Genomic DNA, 22,653 nt, shown 5'->3' on the forward strand with positions numbered 1-22,653 from the left:
AAATTTAAGCAATTTATTTCAAGAACGACATAAATATACTCAAAATTCTAGTATGCTCAAACAATATTATAGTCTTTTGTATTTGCCTGAAGCGTAGTAATTTGTCCCACATTACGAAAAATGAATGGTATCAGGTGGGACAGGGAAGGACTGACAGAAAAGGAACCCTGTATGGACTAAGATTTAGTTACACTGGATGCACCAACTCAACTGCAGGAGAGACCCTTTGCCTAAATCAGCCTAACTTCTCATCTACTCTCTCTCAGAAAACTTCCTCCTTTAAACTTCTGGATTAAAACAAACAGACAAATGAAAAACACACACATGTCCTCCTCCCCCAAATCCTTGTCCTTCTTTCCTCTCAATCCTCTTCCTTCTTTCCTCCCACGGCAAATGAAGACCAGTCATACTTTGAGGTCAGGTGCTGAATATGGATCTAATCAAATGACTTTATAAGGAGTACACATGTCCTCACTACCAAACCAGGTTTAGTCCTCTATCTTGGGTTTTACAGTAAACCTAGGAGCATATAAAATCCCTCATGAATGCTGGGTGGGTTACCTTATCTCTATGCCAGAGGACTGGATTACAGCTGCTTTGAGAAAATGGCTAATGACCAGTAGTGGGACATAAAGGGGTAGCAAGTTAAAAGGGTAATTAGAACAGAAGCGAGAAGCATTTGAAATCGAGCTTCACAGAGGGTTTTAACTAGTAACAAAAAGTCATTTCGATAGCATCATTAAAGCTGAGGAGGTAACAAAAAAATAAAGATGGGATAAGAAAATGGAAGGCTTGCATACTTTACTGTATCCTCTCCCACTTAGGTAAAGAGCCTGCTGTGCCTGGGATCCTATTTCCAAGGAAAGGGCCACTGAAAGGCGATAACAAGGGAAAGGGCTGACGTCTGACTGCCAGTATTAAGCGTAAGGGAGAGCCATTTTGCCAAGAACAATACAGCCTGTGGAACCTGTCAGAAAAGTGCCTCACTAACAACTCAGTTTCTGACCTACTTTAATAGTATCACAATAATAAGAGGAAATTTTTAACACTCAAAATTAAACACTTGGTCCACGAATGCAGGCACTCTTTTCTAAACAGAAACAATGAGAAATCACATACTAAAAGAGTAATTATATAAGTTGACTCTGGTGGTCAAAGGAGAGATTTAAAAAAAAACAACAACAACACTATATAAATTCAAAGGGACAACGGTCACCATAAAAGATGATTCTTATTTCTGAGTGGGAGCCTGTTTTTATCTTTTAATTTATAACACGGCAGAGCTGTTGTAGATTATTTTTTAAGGACAGATTTAGCATTAGAAAACCTGGGTTCAAACTCTGATACCATAACCTACTAACTAGTGATCTTAGCTAAATTATTTAAACTTACTGATCTCAAATTCTTCATCTCTAAAATAGGGATAACAACGTTTTTCCTCTCCACACTTTATAGACAATGGCATGAAATTAGTTTGAGAAAAATGTAAAAGTTACATATAATGGTATGGAATTGACAGCACTGAGAACACCTGTATATTGTCACCAGCAAAACAAAATAAAAACACTCAGTGGCCAATTTATTCCACATTTACAGTGAGAGGATAGCCTGTCTTCTTGAGACTTGAATAGTTGAGGAGAGACATGCTAACTGAGTGGGAAAATTTTTTTCTATTGTTGGGCTCAAGATTATTCAAAGAGAACTGCTCTGAATTTTCCTCAAGAAACAAAAATTACAAATGGCAAGTTTAACTTCAATAAAAATACGTACCTTTTTCTCTTTTCAGACCTGCATTATTTGCAAACCACGATCGGGATGTCCCAAACGTCGCAGCCACGCAAAATTCTCCGCCCATTGATTTGCTGGGTGAAATTTGTGGAGGTGGTTTAACTTTGCTTAAAAAATAAAATGATAGTAAAAAAAGAAAAATTACCATGATAAAATCATGGTCCTTGATAAAATGACATATTTCCCTTAAAATTTGCCCCTAAGTATTCAAACGTTCCCACGTGGACATGCATTTTGCCGTAAGTATAACTGGTGGTTGTGAGACTGTGATCTGCAGTAAAAGTAAAACTAGTTCAAAGCTCCAGAGTATTATCGGAATAGCAACTTAGACCAAGAAAAATTAGCTTCTTTTTGAAGAATGTGCTGGCAAAATCCAAGTCAACCCATTTGAGATAGATAACATTTCCCTGGATATTTCAAAGTGGAACAGTAGAACCAGCAAAAACATCTCACGATAATAGAATAGTTTATCAGTTCACTTCAATATGTAAAATGTGGGACTGACAATACAGTTGAATGGAGACAGCATGTATGAAAACACGAGATGATACAGAATGGAATCCTGACAATGCTCTCAGACATATATGTATGGTTAGACAATGTCTGGTGAGTAGACCTAAAGATCTAGGGCGATTACAGTCACTGATCTTCCTATTTCTTGTTTATTTTTTCTTTGTGGATTTGTGAAGATGATAGGTCAATTTTTATTCTGCTTCTCCTATGTTTGAAGACACATTAAGTAACTCCTGCTACTTCACATAATTACCATAAAAAAGTACTTGCTGTCCTCTTTGTTTTCCCCAAATCAGCTTTCAGCTTCTAATACCATTGACTTCTGATATCAACCTTTCATCTTCTTGCAAATCCTATATCTCTCTTCTCTCCCAATTTGTCAAAGACTGCCCCAAAGTTCCTTAGCAATTTTGTCAGGCACCTTAGAGAAATGGTGTATTATTGTCTCTGACTCGTAGACCAGGAAATAGCCCCACTGTACACTGGTCAAGATCACAGCCCAGTCGGAGCACAAGAATAATGTTTCGCCGCTGCTAGTCAGTCTCCAATGTCAAATAACATTATTTCTACCTTCGTTTGCTCACTATCCTTTATCTCTTTATCTTTTAATGAAGTACGGTTAGACAGAGAAAGACTGGGTTTTGGAGTCAGGTGGAAACACAAATCCGAATCCCAGTGCTGCCACTTTTTTATCTGTGTGAATTTTGATTAGGTTATTTAACCTCTCAGTGCTCAGACAACTAATATATAAAATATATAAAACAGAAAGACAGCAATGCCTACCTCTTAGGGTTATTTTACGGTTTACAGCATTTTATTTGTTCTCAAAGTGTGGTCCCTGGCTAGTAGCACTGAGAACCTCTTAGACATGCAAATATTCATCAGGCCACACCTCGCTCTGGAGGTGGGGCATGACAATCTGTGTTTTTAATAGCCCTCCAGGAGATTCTGGCACACGTTCAGGTTTACGAACCACTGTATTAGGTAACGTGTAGAAAGCGCTGTGAATTCCCGTATCACAGAACTCAACGCTATCTCCTGTATAGCACACAGCCTTCAACTAATTTTCAAAAAATCAGACTTCACTTCGGCAATCTCATTTTCCAGGTGTTATGACACCTGAAATAGTCTCTCACATATTTTATTTCCTGAGCCTTCTGTTTTGATGTCTTCCTTGTAGGGAAAGCAAAAAGTCTGGATCAGAAACCACTCTGCTTGGTCTCTCTGCCTTTGACCAAATTCATGTAATGCACATTGCCGTATATGCAAAGGCCTCGTCTTTCCATCATTAACATTTCTTAAACACAACAAGTTATTACCCATAAAAATCACATCCATGCCTAAATCACCAACACTAGTCACAGTCAGACTTCCACTGATAGGGAATAAAATGACAGTTTTTTTATTTTTAAGTTTCTGTAAGAAAATGTATCTGTTTCTACCAACAATTTCACGTTTTCCTTGCTGCATTTGCCACAGCTGCAATAACCTTTGCAAAACCAACAGAAGAGAAGACTCCCCTCCACCTACACCTGAACAAACAAGCACCTTCCCTTGGTTTCTGGGTAACCGGCACCAGAATTGTTCTTTCTGGTTATGATGCTCTCTGTTGTACTACCTTAGAATGTAAATTTTGCTTCAAAGCCTTTATTTCCATCACTGAAATGCTGTAAGTTCCTGTAACTAGCATCTTTTAACTTCCATTGGTCAGTTTTTGGAGGCTGGAAGGCAGAGGAGAGAGGAAAAAAACATTCCAAAATTTTTTGAAAGGTGTTTCAACTGTGTGACTATGTTTTTACTAGAATCACCATCAAGCAACAATGATCCCACAAAATGTACGAGTTCAAAGTTCTTTGCAAATTAATGAATGCTATTTTTGTTTTTGTTTTTAAATCATGTGGTAAAAGCAACAAGACAGAAAACAAGTAGCATGCCACTTCTTAAGAGAGTCTATGGTGCATCTACGGAATGCATCCTAAATAGATTTTAAAAGTTGCTACTGGGCCACTTAGCTACCTTTGTAATATAATAATCAATTTAGTCTTTAGCCAAGCAAATATATATATTTTGTATGTTTATTAGCTTACAGTCTAATCAGTTAATGTCAAAAGCTAAAGTCTTTTAGGCTTCTTTAATGTTATACATAACTCAGCTTCTGAACACACAACTGAAAAGCACCAACACAGTATCAATTTACATAAACTCATTATCTCCTGCAGAGAATAAGTATCTTAGGTTAAAAGTATTCTTAAAATTATGAAAAAATGTTCATTTTTATTCTTATACTTCATTATTTCTTCTTGTTCTTCTGATAGGGCCTTCATAAATCACATTAGTACAAGTTTGTGTTTAATAAGTAGTTAAAAGGTTTTTATCCCTGAAAATAACTTGCTACCTCCTGCATGACACAGTGCTGTGTATTGGGTATTTAGCATATTTGGTGAACATATTCATAACAAGTTATTTCTATCATCAACCTACCTTTGGAATGACTGTGGTATTTAAGCAAAATAGAAATTTAAAATATGTGCTATGTGTACAAGATTTTCAGAAAAATAAAAAGGAGAAATAATCTAAAGAAAAGATTATTATTATTAAAGTATTTTCTATACAAAATACCCAAAGGGAGAAAATTTAACATTGATTCAATTTGCCCTTTATCCTAAAATTTTAAAAGACCAAGACCAGGAATGTTGGGTGGAAGCAGAACTGAACTTTTTCCACAATGACCCAGAATATTTCTATTGCAAAATCACCTTTTGTCGGCAGAAAGATAAAACATTGAAAAATGATACATACGTGAAAGGAACAAAAGAGAAAAGTGCTAGCCTTGCAAATCATGCTCACTTATAGACTGGTGACCCAACCATTTTAGGAAAGCATTCCAGTACTAGCCTTTTTTTCTTTCTTCCTCTCAATATCTCCCTTTATCCTCTGAAAGAGACAATAAATCCTATTACAAGACATTTGCAAGTATAAACGAATACCTCTGGGTGTTTATTAATTTATTAAATTAATAATTGATATAAAAAATAAAAATTTTCAATGTATATGGGGGTCCAGAAATTCAATTGTGTTGTGGTTATAAATGAGTACAAAACATACTGATAGTGCTGGTGGACTCCTTTCCACTGAGAACTCCTGCTCTTTACCCTCCTGAGCCATACATAACCCCATGTTCAAAAATTAAAAGAAAAATTTGCCTTAACTTGTGAGCAAAACATAAAGAACTATGGAATGAATTCAACCTTCACCACATCAGAAAACATCACATTTACTAAACTTGAGACAAGAGACAACATAATCAAAAGTAAAATTAATGTACGATGAAAAAAACAACAGCAAATAAGGTGCTGAATTAAAACTCAGGAGTTTAACATTTTGTCATTTCTTCTGGGAGACCTAACCATCTAACCATAGAATGAGAATCATTTTTAATGCCATCAGATGTTCTACGGACATTAACATGATGACATCTTTAAAAATATTTACGAAGACTATTGAAGTTACCCATTGGCTTTTTCTGTATTATATAATTCAGTCAGAGAAACATATTGAATTTCTCTTGCCTGTTTTCTTTTCCTCCACACTCTACTGCAAACAGAAAAGAAAAAAAAAAAAAAAGCAAAACTCTAATGATATCGGCTTTAAAATTATAGCAAAATTATGTCTATCTGGATAATTTTACTATGTTCTATAAAATAGGATACAAGTGGTGAATCTGTGGATGGCATGAAAAGCAACAATGAGGTCCAGTGCCTTGTTTAGGACACAAGCATGGAAAAGAGCTAAACTGAGATAGAAGCACCGTTTTCTTTCCTTCTCTAAAACATAAGGGTACAGTCAATATTTCAGTTTAAATCTTAGACACAATATTGATGTAAGAATTACAAGTGGTATTACGTCTTTGTGTTAAGGAAGAAAAACTTTTCTTTATGCTCCTCACTATGACTGGGCTTTCAAAAGGAATTCAGCAGTTTTCTCTCATTCTCAACTGTGTATTCTAAAATAAAAACTAAGAGGGAAAATGAAAGTATTTATTTTTAAAAAAGATATTGATAATATATCTAAAATTATTCTATCACAAATTATTCTTAAAGATATGAGATTTCTGTAAACCTGCCAGATAAGATTCTCCTCTCCATATAAGTCTTTGCTTCTAAAAAGGAAATTATATTATTTTTTTCAATATTCTCAGAATAACAAGATTAATTTAAATTAGCTATTTATAAACAGATTGAAGACTCGGTGCTAATTAAAACTTTAAACATAATTTGACATGTAAGTTTTAACTCTTCTTTAAAATTAACCTTATACACTACAAAGATATATTCAAATGGACTACCTCTTGTCTACACTGTTGTGCATATATTTTTTCTTTTGCTAAGAAAATCAAAAATAGCAATAGTTTAAACATGATACTACATGCCAACTAGGAGCTCGATAAAAACTTGTTACTTATTTGTAATATTGAAAGCAAAATTCATTTTTAAAATTTCACAATGGCTATTTCTCTTAAAATTTCTGCATTAAAAACTGTATCATGTGTGTGATTCTTACACCATTTTATGCCATTATTTAAATTCATAAATCTTAGAGAATACATAATCTCCAGAATGTAGAAAATGGCTAAAGTGTCGAAGATGGTCTGCATAGTTAACTTTCCAACAAGCTTATTTGGTTGTCAAAGGAAAAGATATTATTATAAACTGACTCATCTGAAACTGCCTGAATTTAAATAATTAAAACAGTTTATCAAAGAATGAAGAATTAGTAGAAACTGTGATCAAACAAAAGTAAAATCTTAGCTAAATATAAATGTTTCAAATGAAAATTTATAAAAAAATTTGTATGAAACTTACATAACATTTTAAGAGGAACTATAAAATTTTCATATTCTTCCAAAATACAAATATTATCCTATATTGGAAGTCCTATAACCTGATGAAATAAATAACTTTATTTAGCATAATGTTTTATTTCAAAACAGTAAATAAAAACATTCTCAGGTTGAATGCTAAATAGCATGAAAAAATAGTAAAAACTCTTAAAACAAAGAAGCTCTTATAAACAACATGGAAGAAGTTGTCAAATTTATATTCATTTTGCTGCCTTAATTTGAGGTTTCATTAAGATCTTAATGGGAAAAACATGCACCACCAGTAAAGGAACGTATTTTAAAGGAGGCTCTTTTAGGCTAGTATAAGTGACTAAAAACGAGTTTCTTGTGAGCTAACGATGGCATCAAACAAACCACAAAGCAGTCTTCTAAAAGACAAGCAATGATTTAAAAGTCTACTATATTTCATATATCCCTTTCTTTAATCTGGCTCTTTTAATCTTGTTTCAACCTCAAATCATTTCTGGTTGACAAGTACTTTTGCTTAAATTTGAGGAGCACATAAGCTGTTGAAGGCATGGGCTTTTCTTATTTCACATACAATGTTCGTCATTCTATCTTTACTTCTACGCTAAAACTTCAATCTTTATTAACATACTAAAACTTTTTTCTTTGTACTTAGAATGAGAAATTTATCCGAAGATGGAATTTAATTCTAAATTGAGTCTACAAAGAAATGTTGTCATATGTTGAATCTGGCATTTAAAAATCAACTGTTCACTACGAGCTCCTGAGTAAGATCCATGTATTTTATTTGTTTTGGAAGAAATCCGGTTAACACAAAGAATGAAGGTTGACTTTCAGGGAATTTTTATTCCTGTATACCCTGATTTTGTTTACAATAGTTTCACAATCTATATCCTAATTTTGATGCTGCATTTCAAAGAGGAAATTTTTATGATGATTTATCACCCTATTCTAATATGACAATGAAATTTTCAGATGTTCCTGTGGCATATGAACACTGAAATTAGTTTGTGTCAAATTTTTAAGTTTCTTTTTGTCCAAGAGAAAAATGATTGGAAGGTTTTCTCCTAGTATAATGGGACAGTATGAGCAAGTCCCAGGAGCAGTTATGAGAGCTGCACATACATGTATTCTGACTAAATTTATAAAATTGATATAACTTACATTAACCAAAACTTCTTTTTGGGCTCACTCACTCTTAAAAGCAAAACAGACAAAAACAAAAACGAAAAACAAAACCATGATCTAACTTAAAGAAACTACTTTTCAAAAATGGAATTTTCCCCTTAAAGCAGAAAAGAAATCATAGCAGTAGCAGCGAGCATTTACTGAGCTCTTATTATGTGCCAGGCACTGTTCTAAGCAATTTATATTGTCGGTTCATTAACTCCTCATAATAAATCTATGAGGTAGGTGCTACTGGTAACTCCATTTAATGGAGATAAGGAAACTAAGATAAAGAGAGGTTTTAGAAAATTGCCCAAGATCATATAGGCAGTAAGTGTGTAAGCTGGGATTTAAGACCTAGGCAGTCTGATTCTGGAGCCCTCTTTTTTTTTTTTTTTTTTTTAAGTTTTTTTTGATGTGGACCATTTTTAAAGTCTTTATTGAATTTGTTACAATATTCTGTTTTATGTTTTGGTATTTTGGCCACGAGGCATGTGGGATCTTAGCTTCCCGACCAGGGATCGAACCTGCACCCCCTGCACTGGAAGGTGAAGTCTTAACCACTGGACCACCAGGGAAGTCCCCTGACTCTTAACTATTGTGCTAAACATATTATACCAGGTTCTAAATATATTCTATTTCATACCTTTACATAAAAGTATTAAACATACTGTTTCTTTTCTATGATCACCATGTCTAAGACTGACAAAAGTTGTATTTTATGCAGTCTTACATAAGAGTTTACTAAATAAGTTATGGTGGGGAGGTGCTAATAACTCGAAATAATAAGTTACGTAGGAGGTTTTATATGAAATACAAATTTCCTCATGTAGCTCCATAACTACCTAAACTACTCAAAACAGAACTGACTCTTGTTCCTTTGGCACCAAATAAAATGCAGTAAAAATTTATAGGGTATTTTTAGTATACCTTAAATATATTTACATTTCAAAATAAATCTTGTCTGCAAATGTTCAGCATGTCATGTAGGGAATTTCTATCACTAAAATACTCAAAGCTTTAAACTTGGGTGTTAGCCTTTGTCTTATGACATATACTAGCATTATTATGAGAATTCTTCTAATTTCTATTTTTTTAAATATTAATCTATGATTTTTATGTGACTTTTCAAGAAATGAAGTGAAACCAAGAAAACTAATCTTTGAAAGCTTAAACACCAACATTCACATCCCATCTACAAATTACTCAGTAATTCGGTGCATCTATCTGTGATCAGGCCATGCAACTGAAAACAAAGTACAAAACAGAGTTACTTTCTGAGAGTACAGCAAATGAATTAGGCATGCTGGACTGAACTGGGACTCACCATGGAGCTTTTATGGAAAAACACCCCGCTCCAAACAGATAAGGCCTTCATGGAAAAGGGGGGAAAATGCACAAAAAATTAGAGGAAAACTCATGTAACATTAACAAATACATGTTTATTATACTGTTAAAGAGTATGGATAAAATAACTTTAAAAATTAGTAATCGTTTGCAATCCTGCCATAGATACTAACAAGTCTGATATAACCAATAAATAGAATGATGTGCAGTAACAAGGCCCTTAATTTTCATAGGGTTAGAGATTTCAAAATGCTCTATTTCTCCCCCTTTTCTGGAGCACCCCTGTAGGGTTCCTAAGGTAAAATAAAATAAAATCCACTTCAGAGGCCCTTTAAAACAAAGTACAAGTTAAATGGAATAATTGGATGGAGAAAAGAGTGGGACCAGTAGCGATAGATGTGTGGTTGTGTGACACGAAATGTTTAAAACTAGCGAAAGGGGACTCAATAAAAATTTGATAAGCATTGTTTGCTGTTCACCAGTTGTAGTCTCAGAGCCACAGAAAGAAAGTACATATTTTCTAAGCTGCTTAATTACAGTAAGTTGAACTGCATATTGCTGGTCAAAGGAGCTAACACTAAAACCAAGTCTGTGGTATGATTTACTTCCATTTTAGGGTCACATTCCAGGAAATTAGCATTACTCTTAATAATGATAGAAGAGGTTAGCTTCCTCTATCTGGCCTACACTGGGCTAGGTTGGAATACAGGAAACTAAAGCTACAACTGCTTGCTTTAAATACGGCTGGGGATACAAAGGCAGACTTCAATGTTACACATACTTCTTAATATTCTGTTCACAGCATTTAAGACATGCTATGCATATTTGCACACAGAACAAAATATTGCTGTTGCATCTGACATTTGGAAGGAAGACATAATAAACTGAGAAGGAAAGAGCACTGCATAACTTGGTAATTTTCTTCTTCAACTTTGGTGCTAGGAACATTAAAAAAGAAAAATCATGCTTATTAGCACCAATCTCCCAGTGAACTGAGCATATTCACAAAACTGAGTACAATTCTGAGGACTGAAGAACAGAAGATATGAAAAAGGGAACAGAAAAGCAAGATACTATTAGAAGAAAGAGTGAGTTGGAAGACAGAAATATTGGAAAAGAAAACTTTAGAGATGATGTCAATACAAAGCAAGGAAATCTCTCCCACAGTTAATGATAAGACCACAATCAGAGAAATGTCATCATTCAGATGTCATCATCCACATCTAAAACAATGTATTTCAAAAATTTTTTGACTATGACCCACAGAAATATACAGTTGGCCCTCCATATCCATAGGGCCCACATCCACAAACAACTATAGATCAAAAAAAAAAGAAAGTTCCAAAACGCAAAACTTGCTGTGCACCAGCAACTATTTACAATTTAGAAATGATTTAAAATATATGGGTAGATGTGTGTAGGTTATATGCAAATACTAAGCCATTTCATATAAGGAACTTGAGCATCCACGATTTTGGCACGGGGTGGGAACCAACCCCCTTTGGATACTGAGAGACAAATGTATTAACGTGTAAGCTGGTATGTACATGAACACACGCAAATTGAAACAATTTAATGAATGTGGGTTTTTTTGGTGTGTAATCAACTTTATTATTCTCTATTTCAACGTTTTGTAAACATTAATGTTGGGATTTAGTTACAGTGAAGATTGTTGCATATAATGACAGGGTAGGTAGGTCTGAGTGGGGCCTTGGATTCTATATTTCTAACAAGCTCCTAGATAATGCCAAGGCTGTTAGTTTGCAGAACCAGTAGCGAAATTACATTCTATTATATTCTATTTCATTAATGAAAAAAAAGTTAGCCATGATCCCCTTGTCTTGATTTCATGATTCACTAATTACATCAGAAACAAAATGTTACTGGAGCTCACCCGGAACTTTGAGAAACACCATTTTAAATAAGTGTGACCACGTGAAGACTCCAATGTCTCAACAGCACCGTGACGCCATAAAAAAAGGATCAGAAAATGGAAAGTTCAACACGTTTCCGTATGCCCACAAATACCACCAAAATGAAGAAGTTATTGTTGGCACATACTACCCAACTCCCTTTCATTTTCTTCCTTAGGCAGACACCTGAATTAATCAAATAGTTCAAACGATTCTGACAGAAGCACTTGTCTGGAACGTCTGGGCATGAGTTGCTCTTTAGCATATATTGCATAGAAGCTAGACAGTCTCCCACCTCATTCCAAATATCAGAATACAACTGATTCACTGTAAAGAATTTGAAAGTTTTATCTTAATCCTTTATGACTTAAAAGGCTTCTGATTGACCCCCAAAATCAAACAAAAATGAAACAAAATTAAGTTTCTACATTTCGAAAGACCAGCTGATGTTCCCACCTACAGAGCTAGTAAATACCTTTTTCCAACTTTAAATTTCCTTATATATAAAAAAGAAACATCTTAGCCAAACAAATTAAACACAAGTTTTTGGTGTTTTTTTTTTTTTTTTTTTTTAAATATCCTAGATTTTCCTTCCCGGACAGTAGCAGCATGTTCCCAACAAGATTTCTACAACCCCACAATCTCAAAATGCACTGTTAACCCTCCAGACACTGTAGCAAACAGGCCTGCACTAAACAGCAGTGTGGTCAAGTTTAAAGACAACACAGTCCTCACTGTTCACAACATAACTCGGTTGTGTGAGTTACAAGCCATCCTTCTTTAGCCAAATAAGGATCTACAGGCTGACGCAGCTCAAGGAGAAAACAGGGGTTGGGGAAGCAGGGTGAGGACCCGCTTCAGCACGTACATTTGGCATGGTCCCAATCTGTACTCACCCGCTTCTTACTCGTTCCGACAAACTGGACCTCTGCCACATACATGTAAAAGAAGAGCCACAAACTCCAACGAATTAGAGGGACTGACGTAACTACTGACTTTGCATGGGTGGTGTCAGCTGTTCTTTTGAAATGTGCCCGCTTCATCTTTCCTCAGTAGGGAAAGAATGAAAATATAAAGTCACAAAGGCCCAGTCCATGATCCAGCTGTCTTCACCTATGACTTTCCGCTCCTCTCCAAAATCCCGCAGCTGTAGTTTTACAGGGCGTGACTCAAAGGAGGAAGAGAGCGTGTGAGTGAGAGTGTATAGGGAATTTAAATGGTCTGAATTAACAAATGCAACTCAAATTATCATATTCAGGTATTAAGAATTTGTGTGTTTTCCAAACACTATTAAGTTTCAGCAGGTTGAACAATCCATATAAAACCTATCCACTTAAGTCATGATTATGTCCTTTTTAAGCTGAATTCTGATTGAAAAACATCAGGGCTGGCCAAGAGACTAAAAATACAGAAATGCTAGTCCAGCACAGAGTGACTTTGCCTTTGGCTCTCAAACGGTTTCTTCTGGAGACTGTCAGAAGACAGTTAGGAATTGTGCTTTATATCAAATCATTAATGCTATGTAACTCTTTAAACTCTGATTCAGTTTTTCAAAGGCCACACAGTACCACAAAAGCTTTGGTCTTACTAGCTAAAAACAAGACAAATGTGAAGACTTTTTTTTTATATGTAAGGGAAAAGTAAATCTAGATTTGATTTGAACATGGTAAAATCTTTTATAACTTGACTCTAGTGCTGAAAGGCATTAATAATGATTAGATTTCATCATCTTCAGAGTTATGGAAACTAAAAAAATCTCTGAAAGTCCTATTTTCCAATTGATCATGCCCTATGAGAATTCAAGCACTATCACTTAACAGACATCAGAAAGAGCCCATATAAATATTAAACATAATGAACAGAGAAAGGGCTATACAACATTATGTGTAAATTGTAAAGTAAAGCCGTATTCTCTAACAAAATATTCCAGGAACCCTAATGACTCTGCTACACTCTCTATGCCCCCTGTTAAGCAGCATCTTTGATAGACACACATTTCCTACGTGGATGCAAGCAGATCAGTCCTCACATCATTTTCAAGTATTACTTTAAATTTTTCATTAATTTAATTTTAACCACTCACTACTACAGAGAACTATGGCATTACTGGCTCTCAAATTATTGATCTGAAGGCAAATTCAAGCTGAAATATACAGATAAATTGTCTAATCTGAGGTACGTTCAACATGCAAATTTAAATTACAAGGTCAAGATTTTCATTAGAAAAACACTAATGCTCAAATTCTGCCAGATGTGGCAGAAGAGAGACTAGAATAGTACACACAGATTGTCAAATTTCTATAGAAAGTAATGCTTACTGACTTGTATTACAGTATATAGGAGACTTAATCCCCTCACCGCTCCCATCCCCCCCAAATCCACAGATTTATGGTAAAAGGGAACAAACTATGGAGTGGTTTAAGGATTCTACTGATTTAGTACAAAAACTGAAAACTCAAACTATACATGTATATTGCACATGTAGACATATCCACCCTAATGAAAATACATTATCAATTACTTTATATCTGGAACCAAACATACACAGCTTAGCTATCAAGAAATAACACATAGGGCTTCCCTGGTGGCACAGTGGTTGAGAGTCCGCCTGCTGATGCAGGGGACACGGGTTCCTGCCCCGGTCCGGGAGGATCCCATATGCCGCGGAGCGGCTGGGCCCGTGGGCCATGGCCGCTGAGCCTGCGCTCCACAACGGGAGAGGCCACAACAGTGAGAGGACCGCGTGCCACCAAAAAAAAAAAAAAAAAAAAAAAAAAAAGAAATAACACATAGATAAGACAGGGCTGGGAGGTGGAGAATTACCATTTGCTACTGTATCTGGGGAATCTTTCTCCAAATCTTACCCATTTAACTCTTAGAACTTCACCTATAACATTTGGGGCTCAGGTCAAAGCATCTAAATAAGCCAAGGCAGACCTAACTGAATTAGGAGGAATAGACCTTCCTCAAGGACTATATGCCAATGTCATTTATTCACTTAGCAAGCTCTGACGGCAGATTTAGTCTACAAATTTCAATTACAGATAATCAAATAAATGCTATTAAATGCTTCCATTTCTAAATAAGAATAATCATCTATGTCTTCTAAATGGAGCTCTTGCGAAGCACTGGCCTAGGGCACAGCAATGAATGAGGCTTAGAAAGTAGGTAACAGGATCAAACACCTGGTGGGAATTCATACACTGTAAGTATGACAGATAATAATCCATACATACAAACTTTCATTTTTCAGATGAAGAAATTTACCTAGGACAACCAAGATGTGAAACCAGAGCTTCAGACTCCTAAGTCAGTATTCTTTTACTACATTATCTACTTCTACAGGGTCAGGCCAAAAGTTCCTAATACCTAGCTCGAATTGCTCACACAGAAATGAATAAATACAAAAATGGGGGGGAGGGAAGAAGGAGCAAAAAGCTGCTCGATTTAAGAAAAAGGAAACCTACGAAAGACAACAAGTCATACCAGGTTTACTTCACCAAAAACCTCAGCTAGTTAAGGGCAAGGAAGTAACTTCATTCCCAATTTCTATATTTTTATTCCCATGAAATTACTCTGACCACTCTTTTTTTGCACATTCCACATATACTGTTCTTTTTATTAATTAAGTAAATATTTATTTATATTTATGTATGTATGTATGGCTGTGTTGGCTCTCGAACCCATGTCCCCTGCATTGGCAGGTGGATTCTTAACCACTGCACCACCAAGGAAGTCCCCTGAGCACTTTTTGAAATGTACTGTTCCCTGCTTGTGCCCACAAAATGATGTGTATATGTTAATAATTTTAGATTTGATGTACAAAAAATTAAGCATATTGATGAAAATTATCTATTTAGTAAGTTTTTACATAGGAAGCATTAAAAATTAACGCAACCAAACATCTATGGACTATTGCTTAGTAAATCCCTACTACAAAAACTTTACACTCCAAAACAATGAGCAATCCCTTAGCACCCAGTTTCACTTTTAATAGATGAAAACTACACTTATTCACACATGATAAAAACATGATGGAGGTCCTTCCAATCCTCCAGTCTCAGACTGGAAGAAATGGGTTTTGTTTGAATGAGTGACTGTTAAACCAAAAGATTCTTAGCACGTCTTTTGCCTTCACCAGTGTGTACTACAATCGGGTTAAGCAACAGCTGTTGCCAAAACAGGCCTTATTTCCTCCCAGTGCTGCTTCAAGGTACAGAATGTGAAGGTGCAAATACATCTGTCTTTTGCCATTTGTAGTTCTACTGGCCTTGCAAATGTCTTCGAATAAGACAGATGGTCCCTGACACCGCACAGGCTTTCAGGGATCTATATTTCCAAAAATAAGAGGGCAGACATGAAACACGGTAAGTACACGTCTATCCCCTGAAGGTCTGAGTTAAGGCTTCCATCTACATTTGGTTATTTAAATATAGGATCCTAAGCAATCCTTGGAAATCTCTATGCTAGAGATATGATTTTTAATGTTTATTTCATGCCATTATGCCAAATATCTAGGACATGGAACAAATAATATATATTTTACTAGATATATTATCAGGTATATTTGAACTTACATGTCTATAAATGAGTCAGCTCTGTGTTCTCTTTCTACATAATTCATGTCAAATACTTCTGTTAATTTTATCTTTAAAATGTTAGGAAAGGCATTTCACTGAAGCACAGAGTAAATCAGGATTTCCACAATGACCTGGAAAATTAAAAGCCTGTTTGCTCCTCACTCTGGTGACCTTAATGTGGCAATCAAAATTCTCAGTGAATATATAAAATTCAATGGAAATAACGCAAGTGAGCTAAGGGCAGCTTGCGAACTGGTCACAGTAAAAAAAAATTTGTTTTCTTAATAAAAATGACATAAATATAACCTTACTATCTAATGGGAGAAATCTAATGATATAAAAATATCTGGGATGTGCTTCAAATCTCAGCATATGTCAAAAATGGAAATTTAGGGAATATATCTTACTCTCCCCCCAAAAATATTACTTTTGGTTAGGCAAAATACATGTATTTCAATGAAAATGCTAAATGTTAAGATAATAAACCACAAACTATATTCTAAAAATTCTATGACCAAATGTTTGGGTGACTTACAGTAGTACTATAAGAATTATAAGTAAAGTCACAATAGCAATTTCTAAATATAATCAACAAACCCTTCAGAAAATGGCTTAAGGGTATTAAGTCTTGTAACCTAGCCATAGGCAAGCATAAGTTATGAATACTATCATCAAGGTGTTTTTGGTCACTGTAATCTTTGTTAATAGGAAGGGGAAAAAAGAATAGTAGGAGGGGAGGGAAAAAAAGAAGAGTGGGTGGGGTAATTTATGGAGCACTAAAGCTCTGCCATAGTAGAGAATTCATTACAGAAAACAACCATATAGAAGAAAAAAATACTAATAAAATGAGCTTTTGGTGGATGTGTGTGTGCATGTGTGTATGTGTGTGCCGAGTGAGAAAAGATAAATGATAAGGCAAATATGTTAAACTGCTAACATTTGGGAAATGTGGGTATACAGGAATTCCTTTTACTGGTCTTGTAACTTTTTTTGGTAAGTTTGAATGAATCTCTATCAAAATGTTTAAAATTTTAAACCCAAGCTTGTCACTGTGGGACAAGCAGTAATTATTCCTTCTAAACACTCCAAGATAGGGGACATGCCAAAAAGAATTCAAAAATTTGGAAAAAATAAAATGGTATGAGATCTGAGATAAAAAGCCCAGTAAAGAGGGAGGAGATATGGGGATATATGTATATGTATAGCTGATTCACTTTGTTATAAAGCTGAAACTAACACACCATTGTAAAGCAATTATACTCTAATAAAGATGTTAAAAAAAAAAAGCCCAGTAACTAATAAGATACATGTATCTTGAACTAATATTAATTTCAAAGCACACAATTCAAATTCCTATCACTTAATTCATTAATAAATAATTATTAAACTGTCTAGAATATAAGGGAACATAATACACGTGCTCTGAAAATCTAGGAATTGTGACCAAGTTTTTTTTTTTTTTGCCTCTCCTGCTGCGGAGCACAGGCTCCGGACGCGCAGGCTCTGCAACCATGGCTCACTGGCCCAGCCACTCCGTGGCATGTGGGATCCTCCCAGACCGGGGCACGAACCCGCGTCCCCTGCATCGGCAGGCAGACTCTCAACCACTGCGCCACCAGGGAAGCCCTGTGACCAAGTTTTTAACAAGAAAAGGAAACACAGAAGTTATCTAAGTTCATAAAGTATGGTAGTACAGGAAGACACCAGATGATTAATAGTTTCTACCCAACTAAAGACAGAGAGAAAGAGTAGCAAGAGAGACAGTGAAAGAGTGTGTGATACAGTTTATCTTTTTATTATGGAAAGTTTCAAATATATATAGAAGTAAACTCACTTTTCAACCTCCCCACAAATATTTTGAATTAAACTCTAAGATCACGTGATTTCAGGCATAGAACTTCATTTAGGATCTTAGTGGTAAAATTAAAATCAAGAGGAACAATTTTGAGGTTAGATTCTTAGATTCAGGAAAGACTGACAAACACTTCGTAGAATTCTACAATGCTGGGTTGGATCAAGAAGGTATATTTATGTACTGACTGACTTCTGTGAGTGAAAAAATAACTTTTAAGATTATGATTCAAGATTTAGTCTCATTTTTATTTGATTCTACATCCCAGAAATGTATCATTACACAAAGAAAACAATGAGCCACCTGTAAATATAAGTTCATAACCCCTTTACTATCCATAGCCACTCTTATTTAACTTATTTTAAAATAAAGAAACTAAATAAGAGGAAAGGGAGGTAAAAATTCTATTTAAATTACACTACTAATGAAGAGTTAAAAAGCTGATATCAATTTTTAAAAATACAGGCAAATGATATGTATCATAAGATGTCTGATTTGGGAGCTCGGTTTGCTGTATTTTTCCCTTAATACACCACAACCTCAATTTCTGCATTCAGAAACAGGAATTTATAGGCAAACACAACTCCACTATGTAGAGGATCAATTTCAGTGTAATGGTGAAATCTGGAGCTAAAAGGCCTCATCCTGGAGAATGAGTATTTCTTCTTACAAAAGCAGCTTCTGTAAACACTTCACCACCTAGCACAACAATATTAAAACATAATGATACAGCAGCCACATAATTAAGTCTATTCCTCTTATTGGAAAGACCTTGAAGACTATTTGAAGCCAAGATGGAGTTTTCTCTTGACTACCAAATACAGAATTTTAAGACAGTTGTTCCATTTCAAATTAGGCTAAACCTCAGGATTGCTTATTGATGAAAATAGGTAATTTGGCTATAGACATATATATTTTGGGGAACATAATGGAGTTTCACAGTTGTTATACAATTGAATATCTAATAATCTTATATCTTAGACACAGCACTTTATTTTCAGGAACCCAAAGAAGTGATAATTTTATATTCCTAACAGGTAGGAATTTGAAAAATTTTTAAATAGCTAAAATAAGCACAAAGATATCAAGTGAGTCATCAAGAGTCTCTGAGGATGTTAAGGACCAATCTGAGTAAAGCCTAAACCCTAGGACTCTGGATTTTGAAAACTATCCATAATATCACATTGTCCTGATACTAACAATAGATTATTATATGTAAATTGTACCTCAATGTAGATGATTTTTTTTTAAAGTATTAGAAACATGGTTGTCATATTAAGTTCTCTCCCTAGTATTGGTGTCAGTCAAAATTTGGGGGTCATTATAAATCCAGATCATGTCCACAAAAGCAAGAAAATGCAACTGCACTACTTTCAGACAAAGCCACAAGGCAGCAACTATAAGCCTGAGTAAATGGATCTGGTTTTTATTAGCCAATACTAGTTTTCACAACTTGTCACTGCTTTGTTTTTCCTGTGAATGTGTGTGTACATGGCTATGTATGAATGTGTTTGTGTACGTTCTATATTTTGTATTTAATCTGCTGCCATTAAGTCTCATGTGGGCTGTAAATGAAGAACATAATCAAAACCACCCAAAGAAAAAGTATGTTTTATTTTTGTGTATTTAATCCTCTAAAACAGCTACTAAAAAAGCATCAAGCCTGAGGCCTTACCCTGTTCGTTTGGTGATGGTTCCCAATGTCATTGGCTGCTTGATTTGTGCAAGAGGCATCAATACCATCAGGCTGGGGAGAGGAGAAAGCCGGGGGTTGCCAGGGTTGTTGTTGGCAAAATTATTGTAGGAGTCTTGGCTGTTGAGTTTCCCTACAAAGAGAAAAAAGAAAAGAAAAGCATCACCAAGCGAAGTTTCCTTCTCTGATAGGATTTGCACTGACTCCACTAATCTTTTAAGAAAGTTATTAAAGGCAGAAGGGATTCTAAAAGAATCATGGCTATATGGATGGAAGAAAAACAAAGGACTCTGGTAATACCAAATGTGCATTGATTATAAACAGAGACTGTAGTGTTTGAGGATGGAGGATTGGAGGATACAGAATTGGATAGATGTTACATGGTTATACAAATAATTGGTATAAAACTTAATTATAATTTTATGGTGCTATAAAGAAATATAGGATAGTAAAAGAAAATAAAATGGCAAGATCTAAATTAGTCTAGAGGAAGCATGGAACATTTCCCTAAACAAGCTTGAGAGTAAGTGGGGAGAATATTCCAGCCATGGCGACCTGCAAAGGCTCAGAGAGCAGAAGAAACATGAGTCATAAGGATGTGTATCCATAGAATGCACCACAGTAGACATAGGGTGAGACTGACAAAAGTCAATAGGCAAAAACATTGCCTTACTCCCAAAATGTACCACTCCCCACCATAAAATTAAAAAACATAAATCAACCCTTTATTTTATGATGGTATTAATACCAAAAAAAAAAAAAAGAATAGGCATTATGGCTCATTAACAACCAGGAAAAACAAGCTCTGTGAAATAAAATCCGATCTGCAGTGAGAGTAATTACTCTGCTCTCACCAATAAGCCAAATTCCTCTCATGCACTTATCTTTTCTCCCTCTCCATGGCTTTGCATTTTCCGGAACATCCTATAAATGAAATCACAAAGTATGTACAGTATTGTCTTGCTTCTTTCACTTGCCAATAAGCATCTGAGATTCATCCACTCTACATTTTCCTACATGTATCAATTCTTTCCTTTTTATTCCTGAGTATGATCACATTGTATGGAAGTACTTCAGTTTGTTTACCCAGTCATTGGAGAAAGGACATTTGACTTGTTTCCAACTTTTAGTTATTACAAATAGAGCTGCTATAAACATTTTTGAACAGGTTTTTGTATGAATGTAAGTTTTTAAAAAACATATAAATAATCTAGGAATGGAGTTGCTGATCATAGTAAATGAATGTTTGCATAGACATAATAATTGTATGTTTAAGGTTATGAGAAAATGCCAAACAATTTGACAAAGTAGCTGATTTCATACTCCCACCAGCAAAGTATGACAGTTCCAGTTCTTCTGCATCCACACCAGAATTTGGTATTGTTACTCTTTTTGATTTTAGCTATTCTGGCTTTTATTTGGATTTCTCTAATGGTCAAAAATGTTTAGCTTGTTGTTGTTATTGTTCATGTACTTATTTGTCATCCATATATTTTCTTTGGTAAAGTACCTATGTAAAGCTTTTGCCAATTTTAAAAACTGGGTTAATATTTTTGCTGAGATATAATTCATATACCATAAAATTCACCCTTTTAAAATGTACAATTCCATGGTGTTTAGTATATTCTACAGAGTAGAATCATATACTATGATCACTATCTAATTTCAGAACATTTTCATCACCCAAAAAGAAAGCCCATACCCATTAGTAGTCACTCTTCCTTTGCCCCACCCATCGGCTTTTGATACAGGAATCTTTTCTGTTTCCGTAGATTTGCCTATTCTGGATGTTACATATAAATGAAATCATACAGTGTAGCCTTTTGTGAGTGTTTCTTTCACTTATTATGTTTTCAAGGTTCATCCATGTTACCAAGTATCAATAGTTCAGTCCTTTAACTGGTTGAGTAATATTCCAATGTATGGATATACCACATTTATACCAGTTGATGACTATTTGGGTTGTTTTAACAGGCTACTATGAATAATGATTCTATGAACATTAGTGCACAGGTTTTTATGTGGACTTGTGCTTTCAATTTTCTTGGGTATATACACCTAGCAGTGGAACTGTTGGGCCTATATTTAACCTTTTGAGGAACTGCTAAACTGTGGCTGCACCAGTGTATGAACGCTCCAAATTCTCCACATCCTCAACAATATTTGTTATGGTCTATCTTTTTTATTTTATCTATCCTAGTGGGTGTGAAGTGGTATCTCACTGTATTTTTGATTTGCATTTTACTAATGACTAATGATGTTAAACATCTTTTTCATGTGCATTTTGGTAATTTGTATACCTTCTTTGGAGAAATGTCTATCCAAAATGTTTACCCAAAATTGAGTTATCTTTTTATTGTTCAGTTGTAACAGCTAATTATATTCTCAGAATGTAAGTCCCTTATCAAATACATGATTTATAAATATTTTCTCCCATTCCATGTGTCATCTTTCACTTTCTTCATGGTATGCTTTGAAACATAAAAGTTTTTAATTTTGATGAACTCTTTATATTTTCTTTAGTTGCTTATTCTTTTGTTGTCATATCTAAGAAACCACTGCCCAGTCCAAGGACACAAAGATTTAGAGCTATGTTTTCTTCTAAGAGTTTTATATATTTTTAGCTCTAACATTTAGGTCTCTGACCAATTTTTTTTTTTTTTTTTTTTTTTTTTTTTTGCGGTACATGGGCCTCTCACTGTTGTGGCCCCTCCCATTGTGGAGCACAGGCTCCAGACACGCAGGTCCAGTGGCCACGGCTCACGGGCCCAGCCGCTCCGTGGCATGTGAGATCCTCCCGGACCGGGGCACAAACCCGCGTCCCCTGCATCGGCAGGTGGACTCTCAACCACTGCGTCACCAGGGAAGCCCTCTCTGACCAATTTTGAATTAATTTTTATAGATGGTGTGAGGTAGGGGTTCAACTTCATTCT

At 35.1% G+C, this 22,653-nt stretch overlaps 1 protein-coding gene across 14 annotated transcripts in view; it reads right to left on the minus strand.

Moving 5' to 3' along the window:
* BCAS3 (BCAS3 microtubule associated cell migration factor) overlaps positions 1-22,653 on the minus strand; it is a 574,874-nt gene that overhangs the window by 317,955 nt on the left and 234,266 nt on the right. For all 14 annotated transcript variants that reach the window (XM_079905183.1, XM_079905184.1, XM_079905176.1 and 11 more), the window contains 2 exons: positions 19,703-19,853; positions 1,771-1,895 (listed from right to left, as the gene is read on the minus strand). In XM_079905183.1, coding sequence (XP_079761309.1) covers positions 1,771-1,895; positions 19,703-19,853 — 276 coding nt within the window. The remainder of the gene's footprint in view (positions 1-1,770; positions 1,896-19,702; positions 19,854-22,653) is intronic.

Source organism: Stenella coeruleoalba (assembly GCF_951394435.1).
Source record: "Stenella coeruleoalba genome assembly, chromosome: 19".
Lineage (NCBI taxonomy): Eukaryota > Metazoa > Chordata > Mammalia > Artiodactyla > Delphinidae > Stenella > Stenella coeruleoalba.